General features: G+C 38.5%; 1 protein-coding gene across 3 annotated transcripts in view; it reads left to right on the top strand.

Annotated features, from left to right (window-relative positions):
• Window positions 1–9,607, top strand: part of fkbp15b (FKBP prolyl isomerase family member 15b) — a 60,476-nt gene extending 50,869 nt beyond the window's left edge. For 2 of the 3 annotated variants that reach the window (XM_067412968.1, XM_067412969.1), the window contains 2 exons: window positions 6,532–6,643; window positions 9,056–9,607. In XM_067412968.1, coding sequence (XP_067269069.1) covers window positions 6,532–6,643; window positions 9,056–9,136 — 193 coding nt within the window. In that variant the 3' untranslated portion in view covers window positions 9,137–9,607. The remainder of the gene's footprint in view (window positions 1–6,531; window positions 6,644–9,055) is intronic. The other variant, XM_067412970.1, reaches the window with a different exon arrangement.
• The last annotated feature ends 2,628 nt before the right edge of the window (window positions 9,608–12,235 follow it).

Below are 12,235 nucleotides of genomic sequence, written 5' to 3' on the forward strand. Positions count from 1 at the left end.
AAAGCCGATTTACACACAACAGCTGTCCGACTTCACGCACTCAAACATACATGTGCACACAAACTCTCTCTCTCACACAGACTCACACACACCCCAACAGATCGGCGCGAACACACACACACACACCCCAACAGATCGGCGCGAACACACACACACACGCACGCACTGCGCGCGCATACATAACCCTCCAATCTATTCCCTGTGTTGATATCCTGTTCAACACATCCTGTTCCCTAGATAGACTGTTGATATGCAGTAGATTAACTATAATGCCTAATGTGACCAGCAGAGGGAAATATCTAGGTAGGACGATGGGATAAAGTAACGTGAGGAAGAGAGGCAGGATGTTTTGGTGATGATGCATGCGATTGAGACAGAGCAGTCAGGTGTGTGTGTGCGCGCCCGCCGATCTGTTTGTGACTTGTGTAGGTGAGTTTGTTTGCACATGTATGTTTGAGTGTGTTTTAAGTACAATTACAAAGCAATTCATTGGTTTTGTTTAACTCTGAAACAATTTTCGAGTTGCGTTGTGGTAAAAATAGCAACGGGTAACGCCAGTTGATTGAGGAGTTCAACCACTCTACGTCATCAACCTAGAACGCAAACAAAATGGCGCCGCCCATGGTCCAAATATAAAATCGATTTTTTTAATAACGTAGATCTTTCATGGGTTTTCTACTACATAATTCAGTAAGATACATCATTTATGTTATATTAAGCCATACAAGTCTCAACACCATGGGATCCCTTTAAAGGAAAACACAGGGGAAAAATGAACCTAGGGGTGATTAACACATAGATACAGAGTAGATCGTTCTCTGGGATGCGTTTTAATAAAAATCGAACGTAAAGAGTTTTATCTCTAAAAACAGATTAGCTTATAACGCTAGTCTATGGGGCACAGGGTAAGTTAAATTAAATCGCTAGTTATTACCACTAACAAGACTAAAAATAGCCTCACACTAACACGGCAGCATAATGAGGGTCCCTACATGTAAACCGAAGCATTGAGAACGTAGTAAGAGTACAAACAGTTTAATGAGAAGATACTTTATAAAGACAGTGCATTACGCGTTTACGGTCAGGCGCCATCTTGGAAAACAGTTTGACGAGTCGAGCCACGAGCGCTGTGCTAAGTGAGCTGGTCAATAGGAATTAAGTTTGTGAAATCTAATTACATGAAAATGCAAGAATTATATCTGTTTATTAAAATATATGCTTGACTAACTACAAGGGAAGAAGGTGTGAGAGTGATATGAGATTCCAAGTCACAGTTCATCTCTTAGCACAGCGTTCGTGGCTCGAGTCATCGAGACTGTTTTCCAAGATGGCTGCTGTCTGTAAACACGTAATGCACTGTCTTTATAAAGTATTTTCTTATTTAACTGTTTGTACTCTTACAAAGTTCTCAATGCTTTGGTTTGCATGTAGGGACCCCTCATTATGCTACTGTGTTAGTGTGAGGCTATTTTTAGTCTTGTTAGTGGTATTAATTAGCGATTTAATTTCACTTACCCTGTGCCCCATAGACTAGTGTTATAAGCTAATCTGTTTTTAGAGATCAAACTCTTTACATTCGATTTTCATGAAAACGCATCCCAGAGAATGATCTACTCGGTAACCATCTGTTAATCACCCCTAGGGTCTTTTCTCACCGGAGTTGTCCTTTAATTGCAATTTTTTCTGTAATTAATCGTTTTGTAATATATTACAGAACAAAACTGTCAACAGGCATGCTTGATGTTTGTCTATAAATGGATACTGCAACAATTTAATTCAAAGTTGTTTGTTTGCTCTGACTAGAGTCAATTTCGTTAACAACCTTTTTTTTCCCTGACTAAGAGCATGACACACACGTCCTTAAGCGATAACTGTAACTATATCAACATGCAGTATCGTTGACGAAAAAAGATGAGGCTAAAATGTAATTAAAAAAAAAAAACTTGAATAAAAAGCACACTTTGGATTTGTCCGGGGGAAAAGGAGGGTTCATGCTTGCTGTTGCCAGATTCGAGTAATTTAAAGTCTTAAATCAAAGCTTTCCTGTTAAAAGAACACATTCGATCCGGTGTTTTACTTAAACGTGCAATCTGGCAACCACGTGCACAGTCTCTTTCTCTCGCTCGTGCGGATGATCTGAAAACACCAATAAACAAGTAAACTGCATTTCAGCAATCTCCATTTGAGAAAAGTGGTCAGAAAATGCAAACAATTTGTTCATTAGAGGAACAACTAGCCTTAAAGCTCCACTGTGTGATATTTTCCCCCATCTAGCGGTGTAAAGGTATATGACCATCCAGTGAATAATAGTTTCTGTTCCTCTCAATTTCGATTTCGTTTGAACTCCTAAACACTGGCCGATTTAGTCATGTCTTCCAGTTCGACCTCTTCGGTGAGAGTTGCTTCAAGTGATGAGGTTACTTTTGAAAACTATTATAATTTGCAGTTATTTAATTTGCCAAATGATCTATGATCAAATTAATCTATGTAAAATGAATAATAGTTTTATGTTTTCGTTATTTTTTTACCATTTCATTGCTAACATCAGCTATCAGGTTCCCAGACGAATGCAAGCTAATCTTAGTAAAGGAACTTTTATCAGTGCTATCGTTATTCTGTATATTGTACGACATCACTAGCGTAAGGCAAAGTTTACATTGTAGGCTATATCAGATTACAGGACAGATGTGAAAGTCTCGCTTAGAAACAGCTAATTTACACTAGCATTATCAGATTAGACTACATTAATTGTGTATACTGTAAAATAAATGGAAAAAAACACACATTTAAAGTGCCTACATATATAGCCTACAAATTATAATACAATTAAAATATTAATCTCATGTTATCCGTCATAGAACACGGATTTATGTTATAAGGTAAACAATACTTTTTCATCATTGGCGCGAGGAAAACTATCCTAGACGTCGTTCTAGTGTTATGCACAGCACACCATGATATAATTAGCCAAGCAGCAATAAAACTTCCAATATACACAAATAGGCTGAATTAATATTACCTGTCGAGAAGAAAACCGGCAACGTCTGCGTTCTTTTTAAAATCGTTGCTCCTCATGAGCTCTTTCCATCTTGGAAAGGCCACTCCAATATTTACTTTTGTCTTGTTGATTTGCCTGTTGCGTTGCCGTCTTAATTCTCTTTTCCGCTTCCTTGGCGACTCTGGCAAATATCCTCGAGAATAATCGAGTGATCCTCCATCATCATATAGAAGCCTCAAGCAATCCTCCTCTTCACATTCGACACGGTGCCATCAAGTGTTAAAACGGGAAAGGCGAAGCTTGAATTTACGGGTATGTCCCTCTTTGGCTAATGTACTTTCAAGATGGAGGGGTAACATGGCGACCATCCGAACCCCTCACCCGTATGTATTTTCAATGGTATATTATAAACTTACGAGAATACTTTATTACGTGAAAGAAGTAAATATACATTAATGAGCACACATATTTTTGAAAGAACTAAGTGTTTTTAGCGAAGAATAAACTAAAAAAGTTACACAGTGTAGCTTTAAATTAGAGGCAATAAAAGACCACGAGTCATCCAAGTGTCATATCAAGAGCTCTGCCATACAGCCAGTGCTGGGCAGTAGCGAGATGCAAGTTGCAATGCTAGCTTAACTACATTTTTCATTAGCTCAGTTACTTTTAAAACAGTGTAGATTTTCCAGTAGCTAGCTTGTTTGGCTATCACCAGACCAAGCTCAATTTAAGATTCTACATTAGTCTGGGGAGTCTGCTCTGTAGTGATGTGTCGTTCATGAACGATTCGTTCATTGTGAACGAATCTTTAATATGACTCAGGACTACCGAGTTGTCTCAGAGAGTGATTCGTTCATTTTGTGTTGACCGCGCATGCGCATTATTAACTGAGAATTATATAAAAAAAAAAAAAATAACTACGTGCTTGTTACTAAAAAGGTTGTGAACTAATGTACAATACGGTGACAAGTCACGTGACAAAAGAACGAAAGACTCAAACCCGAGACTCAGAAGAACTAATCTTTTCTGCTTCCGTTACTGACAGCATGGACTCTATGGGACTAACAGGAAGAACGAAAGACTCAAACCCGAAAGACTCGTAAGAACTAATCATTTTTGTTTCCGGAACTGTCGCACACGGTCCGGGCGGCCCAGCCCCCAGATCTGATCAGAGTCAGACACAGACGAGTCGACAGCTAACGTCTCGAGGAGCTCGAAGACACGAGAGGCGGAAAACAAACGTGATAAATATGAAGTTTTAAAAGAAAGAATGTTTTGGATCAGGAGGTGAGGTGAACTAACAGAGTTAGACTGCAATAGCCTGACCCAACAACTAATCAATTCATTAAACATTTCAGTTTCTTATCATTTGGCTTTGGTTGCAGTACCCTATAGTTTATTTTTATTTAGTTTTAAAATGTAATCAACATTTTCATAAGTACTAGATGTGTTGGGCTATTTAACATGTCCGTTTGGTAAAATGATCGAAATGACTCGAAAAAAGATTCGTTCATTTTGCTGAACGAGACTCAAAGATCCGAGTCACTAAAATGATCCGAACTTCCCACTACTACTGCTCTGTTTTTTCTACTGCACAAGAGGCGTGATAAACGAGCATTATTCAAATGACTCTGTATGCAATTGGACAGTCCTTCAACCAATCAGAGCACAAGAGGTGTGATCAACGGGCACCAACCCATCGCTTCTCTATCAGTCATCGTGTTAAACCCACCGATAGCGCGCCAGGTGGATAAGCCAGTCTGTGATTGGTTCCTGCAAAAGTGTAACAGAAGCAGTAGAAATGAATGTACAGGTTTACAGACTGAGTTGCCGGGCGAAATCAAATCACCGGCAGATTGGGCTGGGTTTACCCAGTGAATTTCGTTTTGTATGAATTGTATCTTAATTTTAATCAATGTTTCATCAACCATTTGCCTGTATTTAATAAATAAGAATCAAATAGACTATAAAAGGCAATGATCATGACCCGAAGGCACGGGGGCGATCACCTTCATTCTACATGAACTGGAGCGCGTCTCATAAATAATCCGAAACACAGCGTTAGGCTACTTCTGTGGCTCATGGGCAAAAAGGTTAATTTCCCACCCTGCGTATCACTCACACCAGTGTAGCCAAGTGTCAGACATTAAGTGACTAAACACCAGTGGGCGGGTCCTAGTGTACAAGTGGGCGGGGCCTATGGTGTGATGGAAAACGGTTCGTCAATGTCTTGCTCTGGAGGCGGGCATATGCAAATGCTTTTGACAAGCTGCCAAACAAGCTGTTTTTGGAGTATGATTTAATAAATGGTTTGTTTATAATGAAGTTTTAAATTCCGATTTGCAGGATGTGGTAATGGTACAAAGACCGTTAAATGTCAGCAGATCAAGGCACATTTGATTTCTCATGTTATGACCCCTTTACATTAATGTTTTAACCAACATGCACTAACATGATTAATAATATAATTTTACAGCTTTTTATTAACCTTTGTTTATGTTAGTTCACAGTGCATTAACTGTTAACAGGTGCAAATATACATTTGAAGTGAGATTAACATCAACAGAAGAATAAATGCTGTAGAAGTCAACTAATGTAGAAAAATAATGCTAACTAATGAAACCTGATTGTTGAGTGTTAACCAATTATACCTCATTATATAAGATTATATAAGAATATTACAATTTATTTTGATATTTTAAGGGGACATAAAGTAAATAAAGCCATAATAAAGAAAAAAGTATGAAGAAATAAAGAAAAGAATGAAATGCTCAAAAGCTATATATATATATAGTTCAGCATGCATGATCTTTTATTATAATTTTTTATAAAATTGTAATCAATAATTTACTTAATAAATGCATAGCAGACAGCTAACTTCAGATTTATATATTTATCTGTGATTTAATTTTTATAGCGTGGAAAGGTTAGTTGTAAAATGTCATGTTGTGTGACTCTTTTCCATACAGTGATCAGGTCGTATGATTTATTCATTCTTCTAAAGAAGTGAATAACAATATAAACCTTGTTCTCTTTTTCATATGAGCTATTGTAAGGCTTAAGAAGACCTGAAATATAGAGCACAAATTTCTCAATCACTATCATTGTGTGAAAGAGAGCAGCTGGAACATTCTTCAAAATATCTCAGTTTTGTTTTTTCTCTGAACAAAGACAGACGTACAGGCTGGGATTGACATGAGAGTGAGTAAATGTTGACAGTTCATGTCAGGGTGAAATATGTGTAAAATCTTCTCATGTGATAGAAGAGAGTGCATGACAGCGCAAACTGTAATTCGATTTCGACTTACAAATGTTTTTTTTGTTGACCTCCCATCGTTACAGTCCATTTAATTAAATCAGTTTTATGATAGTTGGTAAACCTCAGAAATCTTTTCAGCACTGTAATAACACTGTAAATTAATTTAAATTAACACAAGACCCGCTTTAACCATCACTGTGAGCATGTGTTTGTCCCTCTGTCCCGTTTGTGTCTGTCTCTCGTCTCATCTGTGCTCATCCCGCTATTCTCTCAGTCCGTCTGAGAGGGTAGAAGAGGAAAATGGAGAGGAACCATTTTTCCAGAGTCCCGTCCCACACACACCCGCACCCGCACCGGCACCGGCCGATGAAGAGGAGGAGGAGCTGGTGAGCAGGGCTCTCACACACACACTCCACATCCACCTGCTCATCTTCTGCTGCTCGTTCTCACAAACTAATTATTTTATTGTCTTTTAAAACTGAAAAATGTTTTCTTTGTCGATAAGCCAATCATTTTAAAGTCATTAAAGGTCCAGATCAACTAACGTTGACCATTCCCCAGTGTGTTTCTCAGCGTAGTGTGAATGAGTGTGTGTGTGTGTGTGTGTGTGTGTGTGTGTGTGTGTGTGTGTGTGTGTGTGTGTGTAGTGGTTCAGGCTCAAGGTTGTTGGAGTAGCCACCACGATAGAAGCGGTCATACTGTGACCAACTCACAAAAAATCACATGCTTATAAAAAGATTTTATTCTGAAATGTAGAGTTCATTGCGATGTATAGATTCCATAATAAAATATCAGTCCATCCATTACAGTACTAAAAGATTTTCAAATTACTGCAGTACTACTTTATTATAATTTACAATTATAGGACCCAATAAATCACACAGTTACTTATCTACGAGTTCATCAGACTTTTCTATTGTATTTTGTCAATATTTTACTACAACACAAGTTGCACCAGTCACAGCGTTCAAAGGTTTACAGTATGTAAGATATTTGTAATGGTTTTGAAAGAAGGTGGTTGCATTTGTTTGATCAAAAATACAATAAAACCAGTAATATTGTGAAATAGTATTGCAAAATAAAGCTACACTATGTAACTTTTGGCCCTCTAGGGGTCGATAAAACTAAACTGCATGCATTTTGCAGAGGAACAGTGCTGTTCCTGTTGGTTGTGAATATGATTATCATACTGCTCATAAAACATTCACTACTAGGCTTATCAGATATAACCAGTCTAGATAGAACGGATCTCAAGCTGATGACGCTACTTTAGTTTTACCCTTTATAGGATTAGTTCAACATTTCCTGATATTTTCCTCACCCCCATCTCATTCAAAGTGTTCATGTCTGTCTTTCTTCATTTGAAAAGAAAGGAAAACATTCCAGGATTTTTCTCCACATAATGGACTTCAATGGTGACCAACGGCTGAAGGTCCAAATCACCGCAGTTTCAGAGGAAGAGCTTCAGAGGCTCTGATGATCCCAGAGGAACAGAGTCTGATCTAGACAAACCATCAGACATTTTCTAAACAAAAATAAACACATTTATAGACTTTTTAACGTCAAATGCTCGACTTCTGTGTTGTTCTTCTTCACGCTGTATGACGTCGTCAAGCGTAAAACAAATGTGAAAAGACTAAATCAAATGGCCTTTACTTAAATAAAGGTAAAACAACAATGTCAGACCATTTTAAAGTTGAAGGTGTTTTTAGGCACTGGGTCGGCACTTCCACCTGCCTTTCATGACCTGTCCGACATGGTCGGAAGAACATATACACGGTGAAGAACAACACTGAAGTCGCACATTTGAGGTTGAAGGAAATAAATGTTTTAATTTTGAAGAAAATGTCTGATGGTTTGTCTAGATCAGACTCTATTCCTCTGTGATCGGTCAGAGCCTCTGAAGCTCTTCCTCTGAAACTGCGCTGATTTGGACCTTCAGCCGTTGGTCACCATTGAAGTCCATTATGTGGAGAAAAATCCTGGAATGTTTTCCTCCAAAAACTTCAATTCTTTTCAAACCGAAAAAAGAAAGACATGAACATCTTGGATGAGACGGGGGTGAGGAAATTATAGGGACATTTTCATTTAGAAGTGAACAACTCCTTTAACTCTTTTCCCGTTACCGTTTATGGAAAATAGTTCCATGTCCCCCAGAATATTTTGTTGGATGAATACATGCTATATATTAAAAGAAAGAACAGAGCCTCTGTTTTAAAACAAAAAACGTTATACCTACACCCGTTTTCTTTGGGGGAAAAAAACATTTTGAACAAAAAGCTGAGAAAATCACGTTTTTGTCAAAGACTGGATCATATTCAGAACGGTGATCAAACACAGATGGAGTCCATCAACACCCCAAAGATATTACCCATATAAAAAGCTAGATATTACCCTTTTTTCAGCTTCATCTCTTGTGTTTTGATCAGGAGGTTCATTACTCTTTCAGACGATGTCATAGCGCCCCCTACCGTATAACAGTGAAAACACAAAAACGGAAATTTCCGTCAATGTTGGGGAGAGTTAATAGACATTTTACCTCCTTGAAAATAAATTCCAGCACAGTGCTACAACAACCATAATGAAACATACCATACTCACCTGTTGAGTAATAAAAACACCATTTCCACATCGCTTTTACAACATTTCCAATCCCTCAGGTCTCCTCTCTGAAAAGCCAAGCTAATGTTGATTGTTGTTTTATTACGAGCTCTGTTGCGTTTTTGCCAGCAGAAACAATGTGTTTGTTCAGTAACTAATCGGTGTACTCATTCATACTTGTCTGTGAACGTCCTCAGAGTTTAAAAGGACGGCCCCCTCCTGCCCCTCTCTTTGGTGATGAAAGCGATGATGATGATGACCTGGACTGGCTGGGCTGATCATGTGACCCTTCTGAAAACCAGTGTCTGATGTCAGCTGACTCCCGGCAAGGAGGCCAAACGGACTCTTGTGTTTGTGTGCCGGACCGCCGGGGACTTTAATGTGTGGGTTTGGATGGTTCTAGAAGCATTTCAGGATTTCGTGATCAAAGAACAGACAATAACTTCCTGTCCAAAACCATAAAAAGCTTTTGAATGAAAATCGAATTATGGCGTATGAACCGAATGCTGCTTACAAACTGATTTACTGCAGATACAGCAAAAAAATCTTTAAATCTACAAATACTGTAAATCATAATCTCTTAACTCTTTTTTTAAATCTTAATTTATGACTCATTGTACCCATCTCTTTAAAACAGTTTTCATGTTTAATTCTGATGATGTTAGATTGCCGTCTCTGTTATTAATATTTTTACATTGTACTAACAGCAACCAATTCGATATTAATAATGAAATGACACTGTCTCTGTTTATTTAGCATTTGACTGATTTGTTCCTCAGTTCATGTATAATAAACAATGTGACAGAAAATTGCCAATCAATTACATCAATAATAGGTAAGTCGTTGTGATAGGAGTCCTTCATGTGTGTTTGTCAGTTACAGTCCATTCAACAATTAATGCACAATTTGTGTATTGTTTTAATGGTCCCGTTCTTCGCGTGTTTTCGAAGCTTTGATTATGTTTACAGTGTGCAATATAACATGAGTTCATGTTTCGTGTGTAAAAAACACAGTATTTTTCACACAATTTGCTTATCTGTACAGCGCTGTTTCCTCTGTCCTAAAAACGTCCTGATGATTTCCTTGTTCTATGAAGTCCCTCCTTCAGAAACACGTAACGAGTTCTGATTGGGCCAGCGTTTCCCGTGTTGTGATTGGACAGCAGCTTAGCGCACTTTGCCCGGGAAAGTCCCGCCTCTTACCATAACGGGGAGATGCCAGCGCTGAATGCGCGCTCTTCTCCACGTGGAAGAGCAACAAGACCACGCCCCCTATTTTGCGTGTTCTTTTGGGCGGAGCTTTAGTCAACAAACGGTTCTAGTGACGTCATTACAGCAGGAAGTGCAGCGGTGTAGTCCAAACCGGCTGTTCGCTGTAGGCTTTGAAAGGGAACTTCTGTTAAATAAAATATCTCGCTTGGCGTTGAACTTTGAGCTTTATAATTTTACAGGTATTATTTATGCTCTAACAGCAACATTACACACTAACTAAAGTTTGAAAGATGGAATCGCGAAGAACGGGACCTTTAATAATTAAACGGTCCAACTTCAATCATTCAGCCTTTACCACACATGCATCTATATAAAGGGCTTTGTTCATAAAACACAAGCAGAATCAGTTTTTGCTAGTTCCTCACATTTTAATGAAACAATTTACATCACATAAATGTACACAAAATCCAGGTTTTGCCCCAACAACTATGTCCTTCAATTCCTGAATCCTGATATGAAACGGTAAAACTGTTTGCAGATAAAACAAAACTGGATCTAAAAGTTGCACAGAGTTAATCAAACCCTTAAGGGCCGTTCACACTAGTGATGGGTGATTTTGAAACACCGCTTCATGGAAACCTTTATGAATCATGCGTTTTAAATCAGTGGTTCGGAGTGTGTATCAAACCGCCAAAGTCACATGATTCCAGTAAACACGGCTTCGTTAGGTCATAACCATTTTGAAACATTAACATTGAACATGTTTGAATTAGACATTAGTATAAAAGGAATAATAGTAGTTAATAGTCTCTTATTGGCCTGTTTAACAAAACAAGCCCTACATTTTTTTTAAATAAAAGAACATATACAGACACTTAATATTTAATTTTATTAGATGATTAGGTTTTGCATTCGATTGATGTTACTTTCAATAAAACTTTTGCAATGTGTTTGTGAAAGGTGTCTTTATGCATGTTTGGCCTGTTTTTGTTGCATTTCTACTGTTCTGACCAGTGTGTGGCGTTTCGAATGCTTCCAAACAGTGAATCATTTTAGTGAAAAGCTTAGTTTCTCCCATCACTAGTTCACACAACTAATTTTATTCCTCATTCCATTGTTTTAGCTGTGCTTTGTCTGCTTTTACAACATTTCAAATCCCTCAGTTCCCGTCATCTCTTAAACGGCTGGCCTATGTTGATTCTTGTTTTATTACGTGCTCTCTTTTTGTGGGGGGTCGCAGACGCTCCTCTGATTCCCTGGTTGGAGATTTAGCGGCTCCATGGCAAACTTTGTAACTTATTGTGACCAATAACCTCTGACCTCCCACTCAAGACACAAGTCAAAGCAGTCCGAGCAACTTTACTCTATTTGCGGATATGAGACATGCACGTGTGAGTGATGTGTGTGTGCAATTTCCCACAAAAAAAACCGCATCCTGACCGGTCTAAAATATAAACCCTTATAACAGGCTTACCGTAGTGACTCAGGGTAAGACAATGTTTTGGAAGAAGGATTAATGATGATGTTTTAACCAAAAAAGTTACATGGGGTACATTTAAACAAGAATGCAATCAGTGTGAGTCTTTTTCAGCATCTCGCGCTGAAGTTAAAAGCAGTTTGTGTCTTTATACCTTGCATTTTTTTTATTCCACTGCATCTCGCTTTCAGTGTCTTTTGCAGTGACAGGAAGGGCCCTATCATACACACGGCGCAATGTGACGCCACCGCACGTGGTGTTTTTTTGCTAGTTTCAGCCCGACGCAGTTATCATTTTCATGACCAGCTCCACGTTGTTTAAATATCAAATGCACTGGCGAATCTGTTCACCCATCTGTGTGTGTGTGTGTGTGTGTTCCCCCATGGGCGTCTGGTCTGAACACCAGGTGTGTTCATGAGCATTGTGGGAGCGTTGCTATTGTGAGGAACTGAAAACCACTGACCATTGACCAACACAAACCTGCTCTAAAGTCAATAGTGCAGGATTTCTGTGTTATTTAAAGAGTGTGTGAGTAATATAAGCCTATAGGCGGAGCACACTCTGATTATTACACGCGCAGCAGCACACACACACACAATTAAATATTAAAATTAAAGGATTCCTCTCTGGAGAAGCATTCAGACTTTCTGCTCACATTTAAACAGTGAATCCTCCATGATGCGAGCGCA

Source organism: Pseudorasbora parva, chromosome 13, assembly GCF_024679245.1.
Source record: "Pseudorasbora parva isolate DD20220531a chromosome 13, ASM2467924v1, whole genome shotgun sequence".
Lineage (NCBI taxonomy): Eukaryota > Metazoa > Chordata > Actinopteri > Cypriniformes > Gobionidae > Pseudorasbora > Pseudorasbora parva.